This window comes from Acomys russatus, chromosome 16 (assembly GCF_903995435.1).
Source record: "Acomys russatus chromosome 16, mAcoRus1.1, whole genome shotgun sequence".
Lineage (NCBI taxonomy): Eukaryota > Metazoa > Chordata > Mammalia > Rodentia > Muridae > Acomys > Acomys russatus.
Genome location: NC_067152.1, coordinates 34,919,350 through 34,947,097, shown reverse-complemented (window position 1 = coordinate 34,947,097; position 27,748 = coordinate 34,919,350). Strand labels below are relative to the sequence as shown.

The window sequence follows — 27,748 nt, the reverse complement described above, 5'->3', positions numbered from 1 at the left end:
TTGGGGGGGTTGGGGGGGTAGGGGAATCGAATGTTCAATAAATATCAGTAAGGACTCCTGTTCGGGCAAACTATACACAGTTTTCTCTTAGTCTATGAATTTCAGATCCCTAGGAAGTCATATATTATGTATGGCAGTCTCTCAAACACACTCAGCATCTTCAATAGCCCAGAGTGGTCATGTTTTGAATAAATAGTTCAGGCTTTTCTGATCTCTGTACCCAGCTCATGGATACTGAAAACCAACCACCCCCACCCTCCTAAAGGCCCAGGGGCCACTTCCTCCCCAGACTTTGTCTTTTTAATTGGTTTCATTTTCCTTCAAACTATGTTGTGGCTGTTGTGTAGGCCCGAGACAGGTCTCTGGGCTTTGGCTCCGTGGTGCACAGTGAGGCCGAGGCTCAATCGATCCTCTCTACTTTGCCCAGGATCCTGCCTTCGTACATGGGGAGCACCGTCTCATCGTCCCAGATCTCCTCAAAAACTGCTCCGCAGGCAAACTCATCACTCGCTTTTTTGAAGTAATACCTTAAAAGAAGATGGGAAAGCTTGCTGAGATGGCATTTCACTTGCCAACAGAGAACCAGGCTAGGCATCTGTGGTGGCAGGTATGCCTCAAAGCATGGTCCACAGCAGATTAATGAGGTCAGCCCACCTGGTCAGTTGGACCAGGCAGATGCGCTGTGGGAGCAGGAAGGCCAGGCTCTTCCTGGGAAGCAGTCTGTGCCTGGATGGGGCCTCTAGTCAGAACTGTTGCCCACCCACCTGCCCAACAGACACTCTCCCCACCCCCCCCCCCTTTCTGAGGGAGGAGAATGGGAAAAGCCAAGTGTCCGGGCTTCATTTGTGTTGGCAGGGCAGAGCGGAGAGACTCTGCAGACCTGAGACTCCACTCAGCCTGTAGAAGTAGAGGGCCCTTCTAGTGAAAAGCTGTGGTGTTGCCTTCTTAGAGCAGGTGGGCTGAATGAAGAGGGTAGCTAAGTGCAAGGAAGTAGGTCTAGCCTGGGCCTTTGTGCCTGAGCTGGCTGTTTAGAGAACACGGCCATTTAAGGGGTACAGCATTGCACATGAAGGAGTCACATGCTTAGGGAAGCCTGAAGGGGGGAGAGAAGGGGGGGAAGGGGATCCAGGACAGCAAGGGGTGTGTGTGGGGTGGGGGTGGGAGTGGGGCTCCTTTTTCCAAATAAAAGGCCCGAACACCAATATCACCCAAGGCCCCCAGCTCTGACCCTCTGGTGCTCACCACACTGAGCTTTCATGGTACCTCTGGGCAAACACACTGACCTTTTTCCATACTTGCAACCTCTTCCAGTGGGAGAGAGGCAACATTTCCAAGCCTCCCTGCGCCTCCCCCATCGCCCGCCCCCCTCCAGGACTTCAAACACACTGCCTCGCCTTCATTTTCTCCAAGAACCGGGTTTTCCACAGCACCAGGCTTCCTGTGGCAAACTCTGCCTTCTTCTGCCATCTGGCACCAATGGTGTCTGGCATGTCTGGAGAGACTGTTTGCTTTCTGAACTCCTGCCATGGTGAGCTTACTCAACCAGCCCAGGTCCCGGCTCCACAGCCCTGGCCTCACTGGGTGGAGACTAGGGGTACAAACTGTTATGTTGGGGGGTCAAGGCCATGGTTTGGTGGGGGTGAGGCATAGTACACCAAGCCCAACTGCTGAGATAAGGAGGGTCAGAGGGCCTTCCCACAGCCTGATCCAATCAGGAAAGAATTTGAGAGGGGACCATTTGTGCAAGTCTTTGTGCATTAAAGGGGAGGCCAGAGCTTCAAAGTCAGGCTTATTAAATGTGCCTTAGGAAAAAAAAAAAATCAGAGCCAGATGTGGCCAGAGTGTTTGAGCGAGGCCCTTCCCTGTAGGCCCCTACACAGTGTGCTGTGACACTTCGCCCCCTGAAGGTCACCTGCGCTTCTCCTCAAAAGTCCAGCAGAGTCAAAGCCAAGATCAAAATGAATCCCTGGAGGGGCACACGTGGGTAATTAGTTTCACCTGTGTCTCTGTCGAGATTAAAGGCGGCAGCCGAGCCTGCTCCCCAGACCCTTTTGACAGCTTTCAGAATGGCCTCCCTAGGCCCAGGTGAACACCTGCCACCCAGTGAGCTGTCACCTGCAGGGTCTTGGTCCTTCTCCCTACAAAAGGGCTCTGTTGGTGCCAACAAAAGGACTCCATGACAGAAGAGCAGCCACAAAGGGCCCGGCAGGAAAGACAGGGCAAGCGGCTTCCTCACTGAGGAGCCAGAGCCCACCCTGGAGGCTGCCCCCTCTTCAAGCTCTCCCTGCATACCTTGGCTCTGGGGGTACATGTGGGCTGTACCTCTACATAGAGCTGAGCACACTCAATTGGGGAGGGGACACTCCTTAGGTGCTAAACTGAAGAATAGGTACTTCCTTGGGGTGCCTTAAATGTTTTGTCTGCCTCGCTTTGTCCAGGCCTGGTGCTCTGCACATGGGACATAAATGGGCAGAAGGCACACTGCATTCCCTCCAGAGGCGGGCCAAGTCCTAAGTGAACTGACAAAGCCATCACCTGCCTCCGTGAGAAACACTTCTGAACTGGCCTCCATCCTTAGCTCTTGGGGCTTCTCAAGGACCTGACAATGTCAGTGTGGGTCTCCCTCCAACCCTGCCAAGGAGGCAGGGAGGCCAGGTGGCAGGGAGAGGACAGTGAGGCCCAGGGCTGGGGGAGACTGCCTAGCTCTATTCACCCTCCTGACTGCCCACAATCCTGGCCCCTTCTTAGTTATAGACAAACACTGTGATACAGCCAGCCTGCCAAACCCAGGCAGTGCGCTCACCAGGCAGAGCAAGGGAGATGGTCACCCCCTGGCCCTGGTCTCTTGCTTTCCTGAGCTTCCAATGTGGTGGACTCTGACTGAGATCTCCTTCAAATCAGTCCCAACCCCAAATAGATAAGGGGGCCTCCAATTTCAGACAGAACCTCCACCATACAGCCCGGCTCTGCTCTCCTGGTTAAACAAAATGGCTGTGTCTTTTGGTCCCCAGTGTTGTTCATCTGGAAGAAAAGGCATGGCCAGATCTCCAGAGAACCGTTCCATTTCAGCAGCCTTCAGCGTTGGTTGTTCTTATTAGAGATGAGGGGGGAGAGGCAAAAAAAAAAAAAAAAAAAAAAAAAGGACCCTAGATGCCCGGTAGTCCACTTAGGTAGCCTCCCCATAGCACATCCCAGATCCATCCCAGGCCCTGCAAAGACCAAGGCGCTCTGGGGCTGAGCACTCTGGAGTTCTGAGCAAATGACAGCACGGAAAAGGAGACAGGACCCCTACCTATAATTTCCCTTTTTGCTGAGCTGCTCCTTGAAGTGGCCCAGGGTCAAGCTCTGCGCCTTCAGCAGTCTTCTGTACGGGATCTCTTCTCCACAGAAAAAGTACGTGACAACCAACTCACTGGCCTGGAGGGCGTGGACACTTGCCAGCTTCTTTGGCTCTTTGTGACTGAAAAAGAAAAAAACAAGATGCCACAAAGTTAGCATCTTGAAGCAGATGCACACTTATATCCACACAGCACAGGGTCTCCACAGAGGCCTGCTGCAGGGCCCTAGCGTTCTGGGGGTGCTGCAGGGCCCTAGCATTCCAGGGGTTCCGCAGGGCTCTAGTGTTTCAGGGGTGCCGCAGGACCCTAGCGTTCTAGGGGTGCTGCAGGGCCCTAGCGTTCCGGGGATGACGCAAACTTGCCCAGCTTGTCTAGGTTCCAAGTCCTACAGAGTAACTTGCGCACCCAGCCCTCTGGCCTTCGGATAATGGCTTCACACCCCAGCTTTTGATTACGGTGAGCCCTAGAAACCCTGTGCTGTGACACAGACTTCTTAGTAGGCAGATTTCCCATGATCCTCACTGACAGCGACATTTGCCCTCAGTGTTGCTCATTGCTAAGTGTGTCAACAGAGGTCATTTCAAATATGGAATCTCATCTACACATCATTCCAGATAGTGACACTCCCTGAAATGTAAGCCCCTGAGTACCCCAGTGATGACAGGTAGGGGACCCCCAGTGATGACAGGGAGGGGGGCACTCACTCTTCTGGGGTCAGGCTTGGGTTGGAGAAGGGTGTGGCTCCTGCCTGACTGGTGGCCAAGTGGTTCCTGTCCCTCTGCTGACTGGCCACACAGCACCTGAGGACAAGGCAGGGTGAAAAGTTCAGAGGTAAGCTCTCATCTTCATGGCAACTGGGAAGCAGGGAAAACCAATCTGGCCTCCTAAAGAGATATAGGCCCAAACCAGCCTTCGTCCCTGAAGAGACCCAACCAAGACCCTGTGTTCACAGGCTTTCTGGAGCAGCCTACAACAGGGACATTTGAGTGTCGGCAAAGGGCTCAAGACTCTTGACTCTTCCCTGGTCATAGCTACTCATGCACTCCTCTGACCTGTCTCACATGGCGTGTGGACACATAAGGGATGGGCTTTATATGCGATCATGGAATCATCCTCCTTGGAGGAATACCTCGCCTCCAATACCCTGCTTGAACTCTAACAAGTGGAAAGAACCAAAGAGAACAAACCTCCAGAGGCTGAAAAAGAGATTTACTCAGCCGGAAGCGATTCCTCCCTCAGAGAGTCTGAGAGACAAGAGCCTTCCTTCCCCCCTTGAGACCCACCACACTCGGAGCTCCTCCCACTGTTCCACTCACCGCTGCTTCTGGGGCTTTGACACCTCTGCCAGCCTGCGGCAGGCTTCCTCCAGCTGCGCCAAAGTGTTGGGTGGGGTTAGGGGAGGCATTGCAGGGTCTTGGGTAAACGGGTGAGGCCGGGCCACCGAGCGGGGGTGTCCGCTGATCCCCAACAGATGGTGCCGGCTGACTCGTTCACTTGGGGATGCACGGGCAGACTCCAATGGGTAGCTCTTTCTTATGCTTTGGGCACTGAACAGACATGGAGAGTAGAAGGGGAGAAACTGGGTTAGAAAAACTGGAAAATGTGACTTCAATAGGAACTTGTCTATTCTACTCTGAGAGAGAGAGAAGAAAATAACTCTACCATAACACGAACTGGGGTCACTGCCAAAGCATGACATTTTTGTGGTCTCCTCAGCCCAGCGTCTAATACTGAGATGGCAGGGGCAGTCACACTGGCTTTCCAGACTGCAGAAATAGCCACCCCTACACTGCCTCTTGTGTCAGAGCCCTGGGGGGGTTGGTATTTACCTATGGGGCTTGGACTTGCTCTGCCGCTCACTTTCTAGCATCCACTGCCACACATCCTGGGACCGGTCTCCTTCTTCCCCAGGAAGCTGAGGGGCCACTGCTCCACAGGACTGCCCTCCTTCCCTGGCGGGTGGTGGCAGACCAGCTTCTGTGCCTTTCGCATTTCGTTTGGGCAAGGTTCCGCCTCTGCTGCCACTGCATGGAACAAGAACACCCAATGTGGGCATCTCATTGAAACTCCAAGGCTCCTGGAACTGGGCAATCCCACAAGGGTGCAGTGAAGGCAGATCCACTGCACCTGTCACTCCCCGTGCTGCAACCCCTGCCCATGCTCCCGCCCCCTCCCCCCGCCCCCTAGGAAGCCAAACAGACCTTGAACCTGTTTCACATCTGTTCAAGACTCAGACTGGGAGAAAATGCCACCCCCCCCCCCGGGGCTGTGCTAGTCACTTACCAAAACTGCTCCCCGGGCAGGGGTTCTGGAGCCTTGGGGTGGCCCTTGCATTTAGGGTAGCAGTAGTAATCCGTGGCCCCAGGGCAGAGGCAGCGTACTCTCTGTGTGGCTTCTGCCTCGATCTCCTCCTTGGTCTTGGGGACAGCATGGTGGTGGATGTAATGGTGGTGAACATGCTTTGTTGTCGTCGTCGTCGTCGTCTGCTTGGTCAGGAAGCTCTTGCCTCCAAGGAGCGGGCAAGCGGCCACAGCGGGGAGCTTGCCCCCGGTCGGAAGCAGGGAGTGGTACTGCTGATGGTGATGGTGGTGGTGGTGGTCGGGGGAGCGGGATCGCGGGCTGTAGCGGCCCACACCAGGTGACTGGCAGCCAGGTGTCTTGAGGACCCTGGACAGGTGGTCATCCAGAATGGTCTGTGGGTCTTCTTCATAGCTGCCAGAGGGTAGGAGGGCCAAGGGGTGCTGAACCGGTGCTCCGTCCCGTGAGCTCAGTGCCTGCTCAGACCCCTCCTTTTCTTCATCCTGGAAACAGAGGGACACCCCCCCAGAGGAGATGTGAACAAAACGGCAACACCTCCACGCCCTAGGTTCATGCACACGTGGGCTGGCATACACATGCAGGCATGCACATAGATGCATGGCAGGGTGGGGAGGATGTCAGAGCTGGCCCTACCTCCCGGATCTGCTGTAGCCGCTCCTCCAGGCTGTGGCGACTTTCCAACTCCAGTTTCAGCTTCTCCAGTCTGGAGATGAGCTCAGCGGCAAAGGCAGCGGGTTCCACGGGCGCCATCTCCTTGGGCAGGCGGTGGGTTCTCTGAAGGTGTGGGAAGGGTGGAACCAGGCACCATTAGCAGGCCAGTCAGGCGCTGGCCTTATCAGCTTAGATGGAACTGGTGGGGCCCACTGATGTGCGCTGAGTCCCCATGTTTGGGTGGAAAGTGGATGGTGAGACGGCCTGCGCTGCTCAGGACTTTTATGCACAGGCTCGGTGGCCTCATGGAGAGTCATGGTCCCCACCAGCATTTGCCTTGGGCAGGAGCAGTTGGTCGCACTCCGAGAGGCCCTGCTTGCTCTCTCTGTAGTACAACCAGCCCATCAGTAGCTACTCTGAAGTAGAAAAACCTTCAAAGACTGTTGTCAAACATCAAAAAAAAGGCAGCCCTCTGAGATGGGGAGGGGAAGGGAAACCAACTCAAGGAATAAAAAGTAGAGTCTAAACAGAAAGGGAGTTGAAAATTAAAAAAAAAAAAAAAAAAAAAGATTGGAAAAGAGGCAGGGGGGGAGGGAAAAGGGGTGGGGGAAGTCACCAGCCCCAGATCAGAGAAGAAGTGGTAATTTATTTCCTGGCCGCACACTGCGCACCTTTGAGGTAGTGTTGTCTCAACACTGTCCTCCATCTCCCTCGTTTTTCTCCTCCCCTCCTCCCTCTCTCTTTGTACAGAAAATGAAGGAAGCTGCTGCGGGCTAGTAGCAGAACACTGCTGAGCTTGGCTGCCTGAAGCTGATCTATCAAGGGAAAACGGAACATCTCCACACCAAGCACAGAATATAAAAAGGCACCGAGAAAGCCTGCCAAGAGCAGCAAGCAGCGAGAACCCCCACCGCCTGGCTTTCTGTCCTTTCTCTGTCATCTCGCTCCCCCACTCTGCCCTCCCCACCTCTCTACTTGTTCCAGCCCCTTCCTCCTCCTCCTCCTCCTCCTCCTCCCCCTTCTTCCCCCTCCTCCTCCTCTCTCTTGCTATGCCTTTTTTCTTTTGGGGTGGGGAAGAGCAGAAAGCTGACCAGCTCTCTCCCCTGCTGAAGTCCCAGCCTCATGATAACCACCATTTTACCTGCAGGCACGTGAGAGGGGAAGGAAAGGCCCCTGTGTAGATGGCTGTCCTTATGAAGGCTGGCTCTGTGACCAGCCCCCACCCAAGTCTATTTGCACACCCCAGGGCAAAACTGAGCCCATTTATAGGCTTGGGGAATAGGATTTTGATTAACACATACCCATTCTCACCCTCATTCGAAATCCTTTGTTATCTGTATTATATGTAGGGGGGGGGGGAACCGTAGAAGTCACCCCTGAAAGCAACCTGAATGTGCTAGAGAAGGTGAAGTCGGCCATTGCCTGTGCCAGGAGTTCCCCAGGAGAATTACAATCTGTAGCCCTACTCAGGTGACTGGGACCCACAGTCTGATGATGTGTTAGTTTCTGAACACAGCCCAACCAAATGAACCAGCTGGATTCGCTGAGGCTGCCAGGAAAGTCGACTATACAGAGACACCTGCTCTGAGTATATGGGGCTGCTTCCTCCCTGCACCCCGGATAGCAGGCTACTGTAGAAGGTGCTTGGCCTGGAAAGGGGATTGTGGGCTCTTGAACCCAGTGAACCAACTGTGTGCTGACTGCCTTTGGGGATATGTTAAGGGAAGAGGTCCCAGAGAAACCTGCTACCCTCCCTCGGTCATGGGAGAAGTTTCTCCAGGAAGCCCCACTTCTAGACACCCACACACATCAGCGTTCATCAGGCACCAACCAACTCAAGAGAACCAACCCAGCTCTGGAATAAGAGGAAGGTAAGGTTGTATAGCGGCCCTCTGTGGGGAGAGGAGCATCCGGGTTAGTAAAATGGTCAGGTAAAACAGATAAGTAGACAGTGACTGAGTCCTCAGGGTCGGGGGTGAGGGGGTAGTTTTTGGACAGAGATTATCCTAACCTCATTCACTAAGCACCTAAGACAGGAACGGTACCAGGACCAGACACAGACACTAACAGACAAAAACCCTGGGGGCTGCAGAGAGGAGTCAGAGGTTAAGAGCACTGGTTACCCTCTCAGAGGACCCAGGTTCAATTTGAAGCACCCACATGACAGTTCACAACCATCAATAACCCCAGTTCCAGGGAATCTAACGCCCTTTTCTGGCCTCTATGAGTAATGCATTCGCATGGTACAGATACATGCAGGCAAAGACCCATGCACACACACCATACAGACATAAGTGAGTGAATGAATGCATGCATGCATGCATGAATGAATGAATGAATGAATGATTCTTTTGAGGCTCTCTGCCTTCCAGGGGCTTCCAGTCTAGCTGGCAGTGAGCCTATCATGTCATCATCTAGTGATACTTGGTTTCTTTTTCATAGAACTTCCTATTCCTCAAGTCAGGAACTATAAAGTGTCACTCTGTTAATACTGCACCCCAAGAAAGCACATCATTTCTTCAGGCCAACGATTCCTTCCCCTCCCTTTACTCCAGCAGACCCCAGGCACTGCTCCCCACCTTCCGGCTCTTCTCATGACTCACGACCTCAGGAAACAACGTTACCCATGTCGTCTATACTCACCGGAAAATGAGGTAGAGACACTTGGCCATTGGCCTTCACACTGCGATGCATCTCTCTCTGGAGTTGTTTCTTACTCCCCATGCGATAAGGAGGGATTCCATCTCTGTGGGCAAAGACAAAATCCACAGGCTCACCAAGGCGATCTCAGCATGTGACATCATCACATGTCCCTCCCTGAGATCCCGCCACTGGGAAAGGCCACACACTTCCCCGGGAATGAGCCACACATCTCTGGGTGCAACCATGTCCCCGTAGGGAAGGAGCCGGTCAAGACCAAACTTCAAATCTTGCCCAGTGTCATCTGTGGCAATCTGGCTCTCTCCCAGACATAGGAACATCAGCTTGGAAGGAGCCTGTGTGTTCCCAAGTACAAGAGTCTTGAACGCCTTTGGTTCTGGCAATCTGCTATTGGTCTAAATTGGGAGAACAGTGCCAGGGCAAAAGGATGCCCACACCCATGGGCTCAGCCACTGCTTCATGAAGGTGCAGTGTCCTCTCTTTGTCACCTTCTTAGGGTGACCTTCCCCAGTCAACAGAGATTCAAAAACAGAATCGACATGCACATAAAAGCAAAGTCCCTTCTGTGAGGCCCTATAAATCAGCAAGACATTTGAGTACAACGTGCCAGACCTTCCCAAGTCTATGCGAGAGGTCTGTGGGCAGAAGGAACAAAAAGCTCCACCCTTCTTAGGAAGTTGATACTTTAATAAGATGTCTCAGGGAAGTATGCAAAAACAGTGCAAAACAAATGTTCAAAAGTCATAAGCACTATGTCAAAGCACAATTATGGAAAGGGGGTGGGGGTCGGGAGGAGTCCACTGGGGATGGAGGGTGGAGGATGCAATTTAAAATTGAGGGGTGAGCGTATGAGGCCCATACATTTCCATCTATTTTAAAAGTAAAACATGGGCCAGGTATGGAGACATAAGCCTTTAATCCCAGGCAGATCTTTGAGTTCTAGACCAACTCTTCAGTGAAAAGGGGAAGAAAACAAGACTTAGCAAGTGGAAGGAAACTTCAGTCTCAGGAGCACAATGGCTGAGGTATGACTTCCCCACTGATGCCCTTCCAGAGATCTCAGGGGTCACATGCTCCCACGATGAGTCACAGTCTGAGGCTGTGACACCAACATTAGGTGTCTGACTGTTTCCCTTTCCCTGGTGGTTTGCTCATTACCAGAAGAAAACCTTACGTCTCATCGGCAGAAGGTGTCAATCAGTGTCTAAAGAGCAGCCAAGGGCAACTGCTGACCTATGGCTCCTTAGCTGCATGTTCCGGAAGTTTAACTGTTTCCTGGAAGGCAGCTGACCTGGGTCCCCAGGGGATAATGGAAAGCCCTGCTACATCAACAGTGTAACTAACTCCAACCTTGACTAAAGAGCACAGGATGGATAACTACACCGAGGGATGCTGGGTAATTGCACTGAGGGATGCTGGGAGTAGGGAGAAGAAAGATCAGAATCAACGGTGCGAACTCAAGTGCGAGTCCTGCCGCAGAGGAAGAAGAAGAAACTGGTATCTGCCTCACCAAGGGCTTCGCTTGATTGACAAGGCCGGTGGAGGTGAAAAGTTATTGCAGGTTTTAAGTCCGGCAACTTAGTACGGCACCTAACACTGATTTTCATGAAGACTCCGAGCTCTCACCTTGGAACAGCTGTTTAGACTCCAGCAGTAACTTAGGGTTCTTCACCAACAAACAAATCATACCCAAGGCCACTGACCACACCCCAGAGCTCCTAGCTCCCACAGAGCAAGTTCAGGCACTACTGTAAACACCTGACACACCGTCAGATTATGTTCTCTTGGGAACCTTAAGGAACTACATTTTATAGGTGACCAAAAAAAAAAAAAAAAAAGGTACCTCAGGCTCCCAACCCAAACCACTGCTGACCCCCAGAACAGATCTCCTTAACTGGGCAGCTGGCCTTCAAGGTCCCAAGTACCCTGATGGTCTGAATATGGGATGCCATCTTCTAAGCTCCAAGAAGCCACGTGACACAATGAAAGAACAAGTGGGAAATGTGGCATCTTCTTCTACCATTAGCACTCGTTGGCTATGGGAACGCCAGGTGGGGGGATGGGGCCTCGCCCAGAATGGGGCTCTCGTGTTGGTGTCCCAGGTCTGCGTGAGCAAACACACATCTCTCATGACTACTCTTCCTCAGGGGTGTTAATGGTGGGAGGTGGCTACCTATACACCCCTACCTTCAAACAAGTTATACGAGGCTTCAAGAGTCCTAGGAGGGCCAGTGAGGAGGCTCAGGAGGTAAAAGTGTTGGAGACTTGAGTTTGATCCCTAGAACTTATATAAAGGTAGGAGAGAAGGTTGACCTGAAACATGCGCGCACGCACACACACACACACGCACACACACACGCGCACGCACGCGCGCGCACACACACACACACACACACACACACACACACACACACACACACACACACACACACACACACACTGCTTAAGAGTCCCAGGAGAGACTTCCCAGCCACCTCCTTCAGGACGCTGCCCTTCAGTCTGCACCAGCAGTCCTTCCTTCCTCATCCTCCTTTCTTCAGTGGTGAGGCTTCTGTATCCTGTACGCTTTCTCCATATAAGGTAGGAAAAAAAGAGAGTAGGGAGTGGGGGTGGAGGGAGGCAGGTGACAGCCAGAGCAGGGGGTGGAGGGACAAATGATGCCCTAAGTCCCTCTAACAACATCCAAGGCAGGTGAAGGATCCAGCCACAGGAAAGGCAACGTATGCCCAGAGCCCAAAGGGGGAATTTCAGCTTGGAGAAGCCAGAGGCTTAGAGGCGCCGTCCTGGAAATATGGCTTTAATTCCCCCTAGCCAGGAATCTTCTCCCAAAACAGCCCCTCATTCCAAAAGGGGGCCTCTCCTTTCTTCTATCTGGGCTCCAGAAGTTTATGACCAGCGTCCTGGCTGCTCATAACCATGAGCTGGAGAGTGCCAGAGTTTTGGTCCCTCTACAGTCTCCTCTCTCCACTAATTATAAACATTAGCTAAAGAGCCCGCTGCCGGGCCCAGCTGTTTCTGGGGCGCACGGATTTTGAAGTGTAGGCTCCACTTAGCTGCCATTTAAGCAGAGCCAATTAGCTTAGCCCTTTGACTCCACTGTGCCTGACCTAACCTGAATGTCACTTTTTCCGGTGGCTTTGAAATAGCAGGCATAAGCGCACGCGCGCGCCCGCATTTGGCAGGCACTCTGAAGCAGCCGCTGATCACAGCCAACATCAAAAGCCTGGTTTGTAAGATAAGGTAATATTTGAAGTTCACTCAGATGTCTCCCCAGTGTCCAGACCAAACCCTCATATGTAAAATACGAGGAAATAAAAATAATAAGTAAAAATAATAACCGCCACCCACTCTGCGGAGTGAAGAAAACTCATCTTGCGTTGACTTGTGTGGGGACACACAGGCCAGGAGCAAGCTACAGTCAAATGCAGCCAATCCTGATGACAGGGCAGCTCCCCACAAAAAGGCAAGACGGAAAAAGAAGCCTGATACCCTCATCTGAGGGTCCTTGAACTTGGCAGCAAAGAAGGTGCTCCCTGCTCCCCTAAACCTAGTGAGTGCTCTGTGGTGCCCGTTTCCCCCTGGCGTAGCTCTAACCCTCCCGGAATGCAGGTTTAGGATTTTGCTGAAGTCTGGCAGTAAACTTTCAAAGGGGGAAAAAACTTAGAGCCATTTCTTCTGAGAATGCAGGTTTCAGAGTAACAAGCTCATAAAACGCCCTGGGGGGGGGGGGGCGCCAACATGGAGACTTTCGTCCCCATCCCCCACCCCTGGCCATCTTTAAGAAGGATTTTTACTTTAGTGGCAAAAGACGTCAGCACGTGACTTGTCTGCTCCACACACCCAGGCTACAGCATGCAGGTCTCAAGTCCCTGGGTAGAATGGAGACCCGGCCAGCCCTGCCCACCTTCTACGCAGGCCTCTTGCAAAGGCCCAGGGGACTTAATTGGTTCTGTCACAAATGAGATGATTGCGTCCCTGGGCTTGTGTCTAATGAACTCCAACCTTCTGGAGTCTATTGAAAGCTGCCTCTGACACCACCCCCCATCCACTCCCCCCTCATCCCTGTACCCTCCCAACTCCCAGCAGGGCAGCCAGCCCTGCTCCCCAGCCCCTCAAGCCCTGGGCCCATTGTGAGGAGCAGAGGCAGCCAGGGTTCTTTTCAGGCTTTCCGGGGGGCTCCTGTTCGTTTGTTCAAGCACATTTCAAAGGGGCCTGCTACCTCTTATCCCCTCTAAGCTTCCCCACAGGAACAATGGGCTGAGAGTGATTCAGCTCCGCTTTTCATCCCCCCCCCCCGCCCCCCAACACACACACTTTATTTCGCACTTGGTGCTCTCATCTGCACGAGGCCCACAGTTGGCAGAGCTCTGAAGAGGGGGTCTAATCCCAGCCCTGGGAATCCAGGGTGACCGCCCAACACAGGTTAGATCACACACACACCCAGGGCTGGCTGGCCAGGAAAAGTGCTTCGTGTCGCCCCGAGCTTCTAGTTCCAGCCAAGTTTGTTTGTTCGGCAGGAGTTTGGGGATCATCCTGGCCCCTGGGTGGGTTGGAGGCACCCTGTGCCTGGCAGCTGATGGTAACTGGACACCCACAGGAACCTCTAAGAAGGAGCAAGTCCCATAACTGGGCCCTTGTTCCTAGAGACCCTTCCATCCCCCCACCAAAGGCCGCTCTAAAAAATTCCCAGGAGCCCTTGGAGGGACCCCTGATGCCAGCTGCGCTCTTAGACTAACCACGCTCAAGTGGATACATCAGTGAGGAAGAAGCAAACAGGGTGCCCACGTGGCTAGGAGGCTCTAATACCCTGGACCCCCAAACTCTAAGTCTCGAAAAATACCTTTGCTTGGCATTCTGGTTTGCTCAACATCTCCCCGTGTCATGCTACCTGTCACAAGGCCCGGTGAACAGGCCACCAGGAGCCTGAAGGTAAAAGCTGCCAAGTGACAAGTTGTTGGCCCCTTTCCAAAAGTATCCTTTATCAGGTCCCATCCTACCTAGGGTCTCTGCCTGGCAACTCTTCCTGGCCCTCAAAGCAGCTCCTCATATTTAAGTCCACAAATGCTTTAAATGAAATGGGAAGGGAGAGTCACGTGCAAAGGAGACTGAGGGCTGTGTACAGGGACTACTGCCTGGCACGGAGGAAGTCACTGGGTGCAGGCTCCAGTACCTCAAGTATGATGGCACCTAACTACAGTGCCAGCACTGAGGAGACAGAGGCAGGGGGACTGGGGACTCATGCGCATCTCTGGTTACACAACGAATTTAAGACCAGCATGGGCTACGTGAGACCTTTTCCTTCTGGGAAAGGATTTTAAAAGGGAAGTAAATGAGGATGTGTCAGGAGAAACTCTTCCTCCAACCGAGAACGTGCTATGATCAGTAATAAACGAAAAGAACAACCCAAAGAAGCTCAAAGGCTTCAGAGACAACCGGTCCCACTAACGTCTCATGGTGAACATGGAAGGCGTGGTGGGTGGGGCAGGCGCCATATCCAGCCTGGGTCTGAGCTCTGCTTCTACCATGAGGGGCTCAGGGCACTGCTCCCTTCTTGTGACAGTCAGTGGTCACTGCCTACCTTGCTGATTGGGTCCTGTGAGGACAAATAGAAACAAGCATGGGACCACACCCAAGTTATCTCATCATGAACCCAGAATAACACCTCAGTGATGGGGACTGAAACCCAGCCAAGGGGCAGGAAGCAAGCCAAAAATAGTCTCTAAGAAATCCAAACAGAAGCCTCACAGTCGTATGTAAAGGGCACCAGGCTTTGGAGACTCAGCCCATGGCTTCATTCGCATCCAGCTTGCTCTTATCTTACACGAGGCAGCGAGGCTCCCACACAGTCTATAACTATGCGTCCTGCAGGAGCAACACCTTCCTAGATGCCCAGACATGAGAGCAAAACCGGACAGCCGGTCAATCAGAGAGGGATGGATGTGGGGCAGTGGACACAGGGACACAGGTCCTACTCAATCTCACAGCCAGAGATCTGCAATCCATCATAAAAACTCACCACGATACTAAGGTTTTTTTGGACTATCAAGAAGCAAACTAGGGCCAGATATGGTGGCATGTGTGTGCCTCTAATCTCAGCACTTGGGAGGCAGAGCGCTATGAGTTCAAGGCCAGTCTGGTCTCTGTAGTGAGTTCCAGGCCAGTCAGGAATACATAGTGAGATTCAGCCAAAACAAAACAAAACAAACACTAGGCCTATTAAAAAATAATGTGAGTCTTGGTGGCTCTTTGAGGGTGGTGAGGTGGGGGACACGGGAGATATGGCTCAGTGCTTAAGAGCTCCTGTTGCTCTTGCAGAAGACCTGGGTTAGGCTCTCAGCACACACCCCGCGGTTCACAATCATCCCCAACTCCAGTTCCAGGGGATCTGGTGCCCTCTCCTGACCCCCGTGAACACTGGGCACACATGTAGTATTACAAATACTCATATACACAAAATAAATTAGAATAATTTCCCTCTGTCCTGTATTGGCTCAGTCAGTCATGAAAATGAAAGCAGTTCTGTGAAACCTTTCATTCCTGGTGGATAAATGATGTGCACGCTACTCTCACTAATGCCAAATGATGTTCTTTCTTTAAACTTCAACTAGGGCTGGAGAGATGGCTCAATGGTTAAGGGCACTGGCTGATCTTCCAGAGGACCCAGGTTCAATTCCCAGCACCTGCATGGCAACTCACAATGTTTATATAACTCCAGTCCCAGGGGGCTCTGATGCCCTCACACAGGCACACATGCAGGCAAAACGCCAATGTGCTTGAAATAAAAATAAATCACTTTAGATAGACAGACAGATAGATGGATAAAGTTTACTTTGTCCCTAAAGAATATCTGTCACTTTACTGACATGGGAAACTGAGGTACAACCATAAAAGCTGCCAAGGGAAAAAAAATTAGTAGCAGAGTCTTAAATTAGCAGTCATTTTCCAATTGGTCCTTTGTGGCTGGCCAGGCTAGGGGACAGCAGCCAACAGAAGCCAGATAGTTTCAAACATGTAAAGAATAGACTCTCCAGTTTTAAGAAGCTAAAATGAGCCAGGCATGGCGGCACATGCCTTTACTCCCAGCACTCGGGAGGCAGAGGCAGATGGATCACTGTGAGTTCAAGGCCAGCCTGGCCTACAAAGTGAGTTCAGGACAGCCAGAGCTGTCTCGAAAAGCCAAAAAAAAAAAAAAAAAAAGCCAAAACAAACAAACAAACAAAACCCAAAAAGAAGAAGAAGAGGAGGAGGAGGAGGAAGCAGAAGCTAAAATGAAGTCTTTAAAAAAAAAATGTGCTAGAACTTCACACCACCAACTCAATGGATTGTCTTCCAAGACCATGCCCTCAGCAGGAGAAGTTCGAGGCCAGCCTGGTCTACAAAGCGAGTCCAGGACGGCCAACATAACATAGAGAAACCCTGTCTCGAAAAACCAACAAAACAAAAACAAAAACAAAAACCAAATAAATGCTTGCTGGAAGAAAGCCTCTGAAGGCCTTTCTGAAACACCAATTCTCCACTGGGTGCTGGGTGAAAAGAGCCTTTTGGGAGTTTCGCCCATGCCAAATTCTACCTTGACTTCCCTTAAACTCTGAGATGGCAGGAAACATGGAATCCAGACTACTACTTTACCCCGAGCCCCACTATGAGACTCGTAGAGACTTGGTGCCATCCATCCAAGATCTCCTGACTTTATTTCAAATGACCTAAACCTCAAAGCATGACCTTGCCTGACAGTCTCTGACCTCATCGGACCACTTCAATGGCTTCAGTTGCTTTTAAAAATGTGTATCAAAAGCCATCTGTCAGCCAAAGATCTGAGATCAGACAGCACCATGAAGGGCCTCTTCCTAGGATGCCCAGCATCTGGCGAAGACTTGGGACTCCACCAAGAGTTATAGACCTGAGTGACGGCCACTGAAACGCGCATGCAGGCGGACGGTATGTGTTGACCCTTTGGAGAGGTCCAGCTCTCTGCTCCCTACCTTTTCCCAAAGAACAAAACCTTTTTTCTAATAAGCTCCTGTGTTCTACCTGCCGGTTCTGCTGCAGGTGCACTTGATTTCAGGACCAGTCAAGTGGTTCTCCTGTCAGTGCAGGCAGAAGATGGTTTTTAAACTTAAGAAATCTAGACACGAGCCAGGCGTGGTGGCGCACGCCTTTAATCCCAGCACTTGGAAGGCAAAGGCAGGCGGATCGCTATGAGTTCGAGGCCAGCCTGGTCTACAAAGAGTCCAGGACAGGCAAGGCTACACAGAGAGATCCTGTCTAGAAACCGCCCCCGTCCCAAAGAAAGAAATCCAGACACTTTTCATCCTACCCTTCCATTATATACTTGTTTCCTTCTGTGAAGACACTATCCCGGCCTTGCCTTCAGGGCTCTCACAGAACCATATCTAGACCACCATGCCACCATGCCACCATCCTTCACCAGCATCGTGCCCACCATCACGTCACGCCCATCACATTCCCTTCCCAGAAAACCAATGTCCACTCACAGAGATGGGCTCTGCAAAGCATCCCCTCCCCCCGGTACACCACACACCTTTGTGGAAGGGACACAGATACTTACACGCTACTGTCCGTCAGGGACATGGAGTCATCAGTCAGTGCATCGCTGGATATCTCACTGTCATTGGCACTGGTGGCTGGTGCAAAGACACAGCCAGAACCTACATGATAAGGGTTGACTGGGTCGCTTCTCTTGAAGGACCTACGGGGAAAGTACAAGAGGAACATGGTCACTGATCCCCACCAGGAACCAGGTCATCAGGTGACCCCCAGAATGATGCAGTGCACATCCCCATATCTGGTCTATGCCAACTTGCTGTCCAGGTCCAGCTGCCAGCCTGGGCAGACAGCCATGAAAAGAAGATTGGTAGCCACTGACTCCCCTTGGAGGGGAGGCAGCCTGGGCTCCCCAACGCTCAGAAGATGAGGGGTCCACCAGAGCAGTGTTGCGGAGTGGCGGGAACTGACTGTCCTAGGGATGAAGACTGGGGGTGAGAGCTTCCAGAAACCCGTCACAGGTGCCTCCTGGTGTACCCAAGCCAATTCCGCAACCCAAAAACACGTCTGAGGCATTCTATCTCCCATATCTGAGGCCTGCCAGCCTAGTCCAGAAATGCTAAGGTCTAGAGGCCTGGGGTGGCCTTCTCACTTTGACCTAGGCCTACAGTAAGCAGACAGACAGGACAGTTAAGGTTGAGGAGTCCAGTGGCAGCCATGCACTGTGCTTGTGGTGCCCTTCCCCCCCACCATGGCCTTCGTTCCCTCAGGGCTGGCTAAGGCCCCAGGACTGAAATGAGCAGCTGTGTCAAGGGCAGGCCCAGGCCCCTCCTTCAGGGGTCTCCAGCCCCTTTGTCTTAGTGGCCGGTGGGTCCCTATTTCGTTCCCTTGATCTCCTCCCAGAACAACCTGGTGTGCCTGTCTCCTGTTGGGCTGTGTTCCACTTGTGTCACCAGCCAAGGACTTGTGTTAGGGGGAGGGGAGACAGGTCAGCAGGCTGCAGAAAGAGCCCCTTCCAGGGGTCGGTTGGTCTGCAGCTGCAGGGGGGCTTCGTTTGCCCAGCCCCTGGCATAGTCTTCCTCCGGAGGCTCAGCTGGTAACAGACAAGAACTGGATGGGGGAAGCTCCAAAAAAGACACACACACTCCATCAGCCCACAGCAGCTGCTCTGTAAAGATAGCTGTGGGGCTGGCAGGAGAGGGGCCTACCAAAGGTCATGGCCAGCCATCTGCTCTTGCTCACCAAGTTCCCATCCTTGCAGTATGCTGGGCTCTGGTCTCCAGGCACCCAGGTTCTGGTTGGGACATGCCGCCATAATGCAAGGGGTTGTCGTGAGGGAGGTATTTGGGTGCTGCTGAAAGTCTACCAGATTGCAGGCATTCCCTCAGGCAGAAGGCACGGGGGGGTACAGTGCCCATTTTTCCAGATACGGCCCTTGGTGGTCACACAGTAGCCACTGTGCAGAGCTGGAACTGGTGGGTGCGGCATGAACACACCTTGCTCTCCCTCAGTTTCCTTGCCTATCACAAGATACTTTAGACTGTTCTAGAATAGAGAGGCTTTTAGCAAGACTAGCTGGGAATGGCCCCTGTGACAGAGAGACAGGTGCACTATGAGCAGGAATTTGAGATGACTCCAGACACTTAGAATACAGTGGGCAGGGAAGACTAGTGAGACTGGTACAAAGGCCAAGCGACCAGAGTCTAGCCTGACAGGAGAGAGAGGGGCCAGGAGTCTGGGGGCGGGGGGGATAGCATCGTGGGCAGCAGTTACTAGCAGAACACAGGCCCCAAGAGGCTCAGTAGGTCAGACAGAAGCTCAGCAGGGAACTCTTGTCCATTCTGGTGAGGATCTCAATGTGAACAGTCGAGCCAGTAAAGAACGTGGGCGCGAAGCCCACTGTAAGAGTTTCTGCTCTAGCCGGAGCCCTGAGTGTCTCGCCCAGCGTCCTCTACACTGAGTGCTGAGACGGAACAAGTGACCCCGGAGAAGGGGGCTCCCTGTTCCCCAGGCACCCAGAACAGGGCTGGAGCGCCATAGTCACGTGACAGCTGCTGCCCATCACCTTGAATCTCCACAACCATCCTATGAGGGGTGCAAGAGAGCCAAGTCTCAAGAGCAGCCAAATGGAGACTGAGCAGGACCAGCTGGGACCATGGTTCTGTCCCGATGCACCAGTCTGGATGTGTCCTTCAGAAATGGAAACACCTTAGAAGTGCAAACCAGGGGTGCTGCGTGTGACAAGTGGCTCTAAACTGTCCCTAGGCCACTGGCCCTGCCTTATCGCTGAGGGCAGGGAGACCTGTCACCTCCTAATACTTTATAATGAGAATTTAAGACTGCTAGAGCTATCCTTGCCTGCCCCTCACCCATACATTCTCAACCTGGGGTTCCCAGGCACTCAAGATGGCAGGGACTGAGAGCTTAGGGAGGCAGAGAAGGCTGAAGGGGTGGGTGACCAATGGTCCTAGCCTCCTGGCCAGTGAGGGACTCACAAGATGGCTCTCTGCTCACCATCGCCTCTAAGGCTGAACTGAAGGCAAGAGGTGGCACAAATCTGAATTAACACAAGGCCAGCAAAGACCATGGGGTGGGAGAGGACAGAGAGAGGCCAAGTCTTTAAAACAGCCTGGAGTCCCCTGATGCCTTAGAGAGGGCTGCCACAGTAACTACTCCAGGGTCCCCTCCTGTCCTTGGGGAAATCCAATGGTACGCATAGTCTGTAAGTTATGGCAGGGTGCAGAAGTCAGAGGCCTACAGCTGCTGTTGGTTTAGCTGATGGACTGCTAGGCCAAGACACAGCTCCCCTAGGGGTAGGGCTCCCTCTGAAAACTGAGCAATTCAAACGCAGCCACCTGTCTCACAGCTTCTAAAGGCCTGGGCAAGGGCACTGGAGCAAGGGAGCAAGTGCCCATCTGCCAGGAAAAATGGAGAGATGCTGTGTTCCCAAAACCTTTTCTACTTTCTCCTGTAGCATTGAGCAAGGCATCACAGCTGAAAGTGTGTCCTGAGCCCAAGACTGTGTGCTCTGTGGGGGTACAACCTGTCTTTACATGTGTATCCCCGACACCAAAAGCAGGGAGTGGCTCCGTGGCAGGAGCTCCAAACTTGGCTGAGCCTCCTTCAAAGACCTACATCCATCAAATGGGTTGCTGAGAAGATCTTGAAGAGGCATGGCACAAGATCAAAACAGCCAAAGCGGCCTTAAATAGCATTCAAACACCTAGCCTCCCCTCAGTCTTGAGATCTTGGTGGTATTAACACATCAGCAGTGTCTCAGATCTAAGACTTATACTTCGGCCTCCTTGGGGAGAAAATGACTCAATAGAAATTCCTTCCTCACCACTGCAACAACAACAAAAAGATACCCAAGTCAACCCCCGAGCGTGTACGTGTGCGTAGGCACACACACACACACACACACACGTGCCATCCTTTTGCACATGACTCCCAAAATAAACTTGTCTCCCCCTACTTCCAAAATAGAGAGCTACTGTGTGATTGGTAATTAAAAATGGAATACACCACTCTTAACTCAGTTGAGTGTAATAAAGTGCCCAGATTTTCCTACAATCATAACAAGGCGGGGGAGGGGAGGGGCGGAGGGGGGAGGCACAGAAACTCAGTGTTTAAACACTTAGAATGTTCTCCAAAGTGCCACGTAATTTTAAGAAAATGGATTAGAGCTGTCTTCTTGTGATTGCTTAAGAAGGGGGCAGGGGGGAGCTGGAGCGTGCTACCTTAATTGTCCCCAGATGCTTTGATGCTTTCTTCAGGAGGGCTGTACTCCCAACTGTGCAGGGACTTAGCTTGTGGTCCACGCAGTGTGGGTGTGCACACTGGCCACTCTGCCATGAACAGGCAGGGGGCTTTCAGCTGACAAGTAACAGAGCCTTGTGGCTCCTTGAGGGGGGAAGAAGTGTCTGTGGCCGTCTAACTCATACCCTTTATCTTGAGGAAATGTAGGGGCCACCTTTGCTCTTCCCCAGCTATGAAGAGCCAAGAAAACCCACCAAAGGGCCCTTTTCTGGGGACTCTCTCCCAATAGTACAACAAAAGGAGCCACTCCTGAGGCTGATCTTAGGGTTTGCCATGGGCCTCTGGCACTTTACTGGAAGGGCAATACCCTCTTCAACTGTCACGTTGGAAGGCAGGATCAAGGGATGGGTGGGCAGGGAGTGGTCAGTGTCTTCTGTAACTGGGCAAAGTTTGACAAGTGTATCTTAGCTGCGTCCACTGGCATTTTGCCATCTAATTACTGACCACTGCTCTCAGCATATCTTTCCTATGGCATCATTTTCCTTGATAACTGAAGCCAAGCTTGATTCCAATGGCTTCTCACAAAAAAAAAAAAAAAAAAAAAAAAAAAAAAAAGGGCCCTCATCAAGGAGTTCTTTCAGAGAACAGGAAACACTTGCAGCCAGCCTAGGACCATCTGCTGGGCCCCTGGGATTTTAAGCCAGGCCAGAGCAGAAGGCCCAAGGGGAGGCAGAGGAACCCTGCCCAGGGCCAGGGCAGAAAGGGGTGCACACAGGGAGCTCTCTGTATGCTCAACACTGCTTCTTCCTCTTAAAATAAGTGTGGGCCTAGCGCCTGAACTCCCAGCCCAGCTCCACATGTATCTAACACAACACGCTGGGGTGGGGCGTTGTTTGTGTGAGGGTTAGGACACGCGCTCCCACCACCAGGTCACTTATGCCCTTGGTTATTTATAGAGGCCATCAAGAGGCCCCGGCATCCCACTCAACCAGGCACAAACCAGAGCCCTTCCCTCCAAGGGTAATTTCTGCTCTTCCGTCCCAACTATTTATATTAAACCCGACACCAAATCGGTAAGGGTACAAACAAGTCGTTAAAAACTAGGCTCCTTTTGAGTGCCCACATAAACACAGGGCTTGGAAGGCTAGCCAGTGCCTTGGGCACCTGGTGGCCAAGATGACTCTTGAGCAGCTGCAGGAGACTGGCCTTCTGCAGGTTCGAGCTGTTTCATTCTTTACTGGGTAACTGACTTACTCAGCCCATCCCCTAGGCCAGGCTCTCTGCAGGATGAGTGAGCAGACAGGAAGGGGAGGGAGACTCCACTCTTGAGAGGAAGGTTGCAAGAATGTGGGGAAAGGCAGCCTTGCAAAGTTTAGAGAGTAGAGAAAGTTGAGGCAAGGGGTGGGGGTGGGGGTGGGGGTAGGGTGCTCCTCTAAGATATTAGAATGAAGAATGGGCTGAACCCCCAGAGTTGCCGTTTAAAAGGGCTATGTGCTAACCTTGCTGCCCTTTTCAGAGACCCAATTATTATAGTTAATTATACTCATTATAACACTTAACATCTTTTCAAAGTGTTTCCCTTTACAAAAGGCTTTCATGTTGATTATTTTGATCCTAAGAACAACCTTAGGACACAGACAAGAGAGACAGTGCCCACCCATCTTACAGATGTGAACACGAAGTTTAGAACATTGCAAACCAAGTCGTGCTACAGAGACACCGTACATGGACTAGGAGACCTTACATGCGCTAAAAAGAAGTAAGGGCCCCGTGGGCGTGTCTTAAGCCATGGGCTTCACAGAAACAGGGAGAAACCACACTTGAGCAGGTGTGCAAGCTCGAAGGGTCCCTCTACACATAAATGGCATCCACAGTACCCAGCGAAGAGCTCTGGGATCCCAAGTGCTTTGCAGGCTTAATGCTGGTTAGATCCTGGTGACGCCTCTGGGAAGAGGCAAGCCACCCACAAGGAGTCTTCAGAGCAGAGCCTTGCCTGCAGAACGCTTCCTCACTGCAGGCCTCCAAAACCGCACTGTGCTATTTACAAAGGTGATGCTCCAGGACTGACGCGGAAGACACAGAAGACCCACTGTGAGAAGGCCACAGACCTTAAGGAGTCTCATCACTGGCTGCCAAGCTGGAGGGTGAGGAGGCCCACAGCCAAGTTTCCCTGCACATCCTTGCAGTGGAGCAGGACAACAGATACAGGCGCCTCTGTGCACCCAGCTACAGTGGCCCCAACAGCTTCATGCAGGCAGCCTAGCTCCATAAACTACGAGCCACTAACAACTGCAAAAGCCAAGCCAGTTCCATTTAGGTGTTGACCAGATGTCTGAAAAGTGGTTAAGTTCACTCCCAAAGCTGCAAGAGCGCCCTCTGGTGACTAGAGAGCAAGCCCTTCCCTCCCCAGCTTGCTAGCAGTAGAAAAAAACAAAAACAAAAACAAAACAACAACCCACCAGAGACCATGCCTACACCATTCAGGACCTAACTATGGAGAGGGGCTCCAGAGCAGCAACCAGGGGCGTACCCCAGGGGCGCCCCGACGCTGCAGGACCCTGGAGACCACGCCCCCACAAAGCCAGTGAGACTTCACGTGCAGATCACATCCTGGGTCCCTGACAAAACTATGCAAGGGGACAGCAGGATAAAGCCACGCAGACAGCAATCCAGTGTCACCCCATCTCCTGCCCCGCGAGTCATAAGCAAGAGCCTAGAGTTAAGAGGTACACTCTCCTTGGGGATCTTGGGAGAGGTGCCTGGGACAGAAAAACTCATTTTAACAGGAGGTCTGGAGTTGCCTGAAAGGGCCAAGGATCCTGAGACTTGGCCAATCTATAATAGACTGTTTGTCTTTGAAGCTTTAAAAAGAGAAAGTGCTCCGGAGGGCCCGGTCCTCCCACATTGCTCTATCAGTACTAAGCAACAAACCATCAACTGAGGTCTGACCCTGGGGCTCCAAAGCATTTTCAAACTGGATTAATAGCCCAGCCCACTCTAAAGCCAAGGCTCCTTCGTGAGGAAGTCACAGGGCCTTCCCCCAAGGTAGTTAGTTAGATGTCTTCCTCGCAGGGAAATGCCTAATTTTACAAAGGGAACCACAAATGCAGCTGCTAAGCCAAACGTTGGCTCTTATCTTAACATAAAAGTTCAAAAGATCCCACTTGCCCACACCTTATTTCCCGTGCCTCCACCACAACACAACCCAGCTTCCCCTCCCCCAAGGCACAGGGATTCTACTTTGATGAGTGAAATGACCAAAGGGGCGCTTCGTGGGTCCAGTGACTCAAGAGGCAGCCAAAGCAGCTGTAGTCACAATCTTTCTGTCTCTTTTCCTCTCTCTCCTTTCCAGTGGCCCAGGATAGTAAGTAACCACCTCAATAAATACTGCTTGCCACTGTTTGAAGTTAGCATTGGAAGGTATTCAGCTGTGCATACACTGCCCCCCCCATACCCCAACAACAAAACACGAGATCAAAGGGTTCCTAGCTGGAAGCCCTAGCTCTCAACCAACCTTTATCAGCTTGTCCAGCCTAGCCATCCACCCACCTACCCTAACTGAAAACATCTGTGAAGTTAACCCTGACACCCTCCCACCCCCAGCCCAGCCAAAGCCTCATGACACCCCCACCCCAGCCCAGCCAAAGCCTTACCTGAACCCATTTTCAACCGTTTCCGCGGATCTCACATTTGCTGTGGCCCGCAGAGTTCTGCTGGACAAGCCAACCACGGTGGGTGAGAGTTTGCACTTCAAGTCCGCACACGTCCACTCCTCTTCTTCATTCAAGGTGGGGAGGTAGCCACACAAAACCTTTAGGCTCCCCAGGCCCCCACTGTTCATGTAAGCTGGGTTTTCTCCCCCACTCCTCACGTACTCGAGGTATATGTCAGAAGTCAAAAACACCTGGTAGGCGTTCTCCTCCATCACCGCCTGGATCTCAGTCTGTGCCTGGTCAAACATGACAGAGTCGATCTGCTGCTTCTTGATGCCGTCTCGGATGTAGGTCTTGGTGGCGGGTTTCAGCTGCTTGGAGACAATGCTGTTGTTCTCGATGTATCTCTTATAGATCGCTTTGGCTACCCGCAAAGTTTTGGTATCCTTCAAGTTCATCTGCCTGAACCCATTACAGGCAAACCAGAAGTCCAGGGTATCCACCCATCTCTCCCTCTCCAGGAAAGTCCGGAAGAGGTACGCGCCATCCTGGTCGCCCAGCAAGGAGTGCAAAGACTTGGCCCACCTGGTCAGAGGGGAATCGGGAGAGGCCCGCCCCTCGGGCTCCCCCAGCCCACCTTCATTCCGCCTAGCATTGGAGGAGACGGGCATAGGTTTGGTGGACTGGCCCTTGCCCACACTGGGCTGGCACGGTGGGGTCTCCCCTTCTTCTCCCGGAACCGGGGGCCGCGGAGCATCCTCTCGGAAGCTGCTGCTGGGATCTGGAAGGAGAGTCACTAACACAGCGCTACTCATGGTGGGGGGGTTGGGGGTGGGAGCGTCTCGCTGAGTTTAGGTTTTGTTTTGCTTTTTTTCCTCCTCTTTTTTCTTACTTCCAGTTCCTCTCAGCAATCGGCTTGGTCTCTCTCAAGTCAGCAGGGGCTCATGTGAGCCTCCTCTCTGGAAAGAAAAGGAAGGGGGGAGGTGGGAGAGAGAAAAGGGTATTGATCTAATCAAAACCAGATCTACCCAACATCAAAGCAAGAAAGTAAACAGGCTTTTCAACTCCTCAAATTCAAATCAAGGAGCACAGCTATCCGCGAGGTGCTCGTCTCAAGTATCCGACGCAGCTTTTTCAAAGGCGAAATCTGAGCTCCCCACACACTTTTTTTTTTCGGGGGGGGGAGTGAAGAATGGGAGGGGGAAGGTGAGGCAGAAGGAGAGGGACGCAAAAGGTGTAAGACACAACCTTCCCCACATCTGCAGGGCCCAGGGACACTCATTCAGGGTAGCCCAGCCAGACCCCCTCCCACGACAAGCAGAACGCGCAAGCCAGCCGCCCGGCTAGGTGCAGGTGAAACCAATTTCGGTGAACTTCCCCAGTCTGCTCTGCACAGATAACTCGAGCTCTCAAAGTGCCCTTCCCCGGCATCTGGTTCCCATTGCCCCCCTCCCACTCCTCCCTCTGCGCTCCCTCGTCCCACTTCTTACAGACGATCCTTGCCTGAAAAAAGCCCGCCCAGCATCGGGGGTGGAGGTGGGTGGAGAAGGGGCTCGGGGCTCCCAGATTCGGCAGGCACCCCCCAGATCCCAGGTGGAAATGTTGCCTATGCTCAAGACTCTCTACCAAGAACGTGGCTCAGTCTACACCTCATGTCTTCTTCGCTTCCCCAAAGCAGAAACCAGTTCTCTAAGTAAGAAGCTTTGATCTTCAAACTTTGAAAGAGAGAAGAGAAACCTCGAGACCCGCCGCCCCCGGCTCCCCCAATCCACCCCCTGGAGCCGCAAACCCAACAAAACCGGATCAGAAGGCGTCTCACGGTACTACTGCCTGTGCCAAGAATCCCAAACTACACTGATCTCAAACCATTCTTTTCTCCAAAAGAAGTCTTATCTAACCAATAAACTAGCTGCTCTTCCTAGCCAGAGAAGAATCAAACTAAGAAGAGCAGGAGAGAGTCGGGGAACAGGGAGGAACGCCCGGCCAGACGCCTGATACCCTGGTCTGAGTGGATGCACCCCACCCCAGTCCCGAACCTCCTTGGCCGCCAGGCTGGGCACAAACCCGAAGTGGTAGTGTAGCGCTCCCCGGCGCAGGGGAGGTGGCGCCGCGCCGTTACCTGGAAGATGAAGGCCGCCAAAGCCAATATCTCATCTCCTCTGAGCCCCTCGGGTCCCGTCCCTCCCCGGCCCAACTGCAAACGAACGCCTTCAGAGTCCCGGCGCTTCGTCCACTAGGAACGAGGCCGGAGACCCCAGAGCATGGATGGGGTAATCACCCGGCGTCAAGCCTCGCAGAGGTTCCCGCAGAAAAAGGCACGGAAAGCAACCGCCTAGTCCAGAAATGGCGACGCGCGGAGTCTCGGCCTCTCCGCAAAAGGGGCGGCGTGGAGGAACGCGGGGGACGCGAGCGCCCAGGGCACGGGCCGGTCCTGAGCGGAGACTGAGCCTCCGCCAGCGCTCTCGACACCTAAGCGCGGACCCGCAGTTGGGAGGGGGAGGCTAGTAGGGAGAGAAGAGGGAGGGGGCGGGGGAGAAGCGGGGAGGGCAAGCGGGGGGCGCCGCCACCCTTTCATCCCACCTTCCAAAAGCACTCGCGTGCACACGCACACCCCGACTCATCCACACCCACGGCGACTGGACCCCCGAGGGCGAGCTGCCCGTCTCCGCCTCCGCCCCCGACGCCACTTGGAAAAGTCTCCCCGACTGGACCCCCGCCACCCCGGACCCCGCGCTGGGGAGGGGACTCCGGCTCACCGCGCGCTGGACGCCGCGCCAAACCCCCCGGAGCTCTGGGCGCCGAGCCCGCCGCTTCCCCTCCGCGCCGGCCCGGAGCGCGCCCCGAAATAGCCGGCCTGCCAAC

At 52.9% G+C, this 27,748-nt stretch overlaps 2 protein-coding genes across 2 annotated transcripts in view; both read right to left on the bottom strand.

The window, feature by feature from the left end:
• Window positions 1–25,714, bottom strand: Axin2 (axin 2). The gene is made up of 10 exons (XM_051158948.1): window positions 24,887–25,714; window positions 17,539–17,679; window positions 8,952–9,054; window positions 6,291–6,431; window positions 5,622–6,139; window positions 5,168–5,362; window positions 4,655–4,885; window positions 4,043–4,138; window positions 3,293–3,460; window positions 1–527 (listed from the first exon to the last, which is right to left on the bottom strand). The coding sequence occupies exons 1-10, from the start codon at window positions 25,699–25,701 to the stop codon at window positions 401–403; spliced, it is 2,535 nt and encodes an 844-aa protein (XP_051014905.1). The 5' UTR covers window positions 25,702–25,714; the 3' UTR covers window positions 1–400.
• Window positions 25,707–27,748, bottom strand: part of Cep112 (centrosomal protein 112) — a 444,738-nt gene continuing 442,696 nt past the window's right edge. The window contains exon 27 of the mRNA XM_051158947.1: window positions 25,707–25,845. The gene's annotated coding sequence lies outside the window, so the exon portion shown is untranslated. The remainder of the gene's footprint in view (window positions 25,846–27,748) is intronic.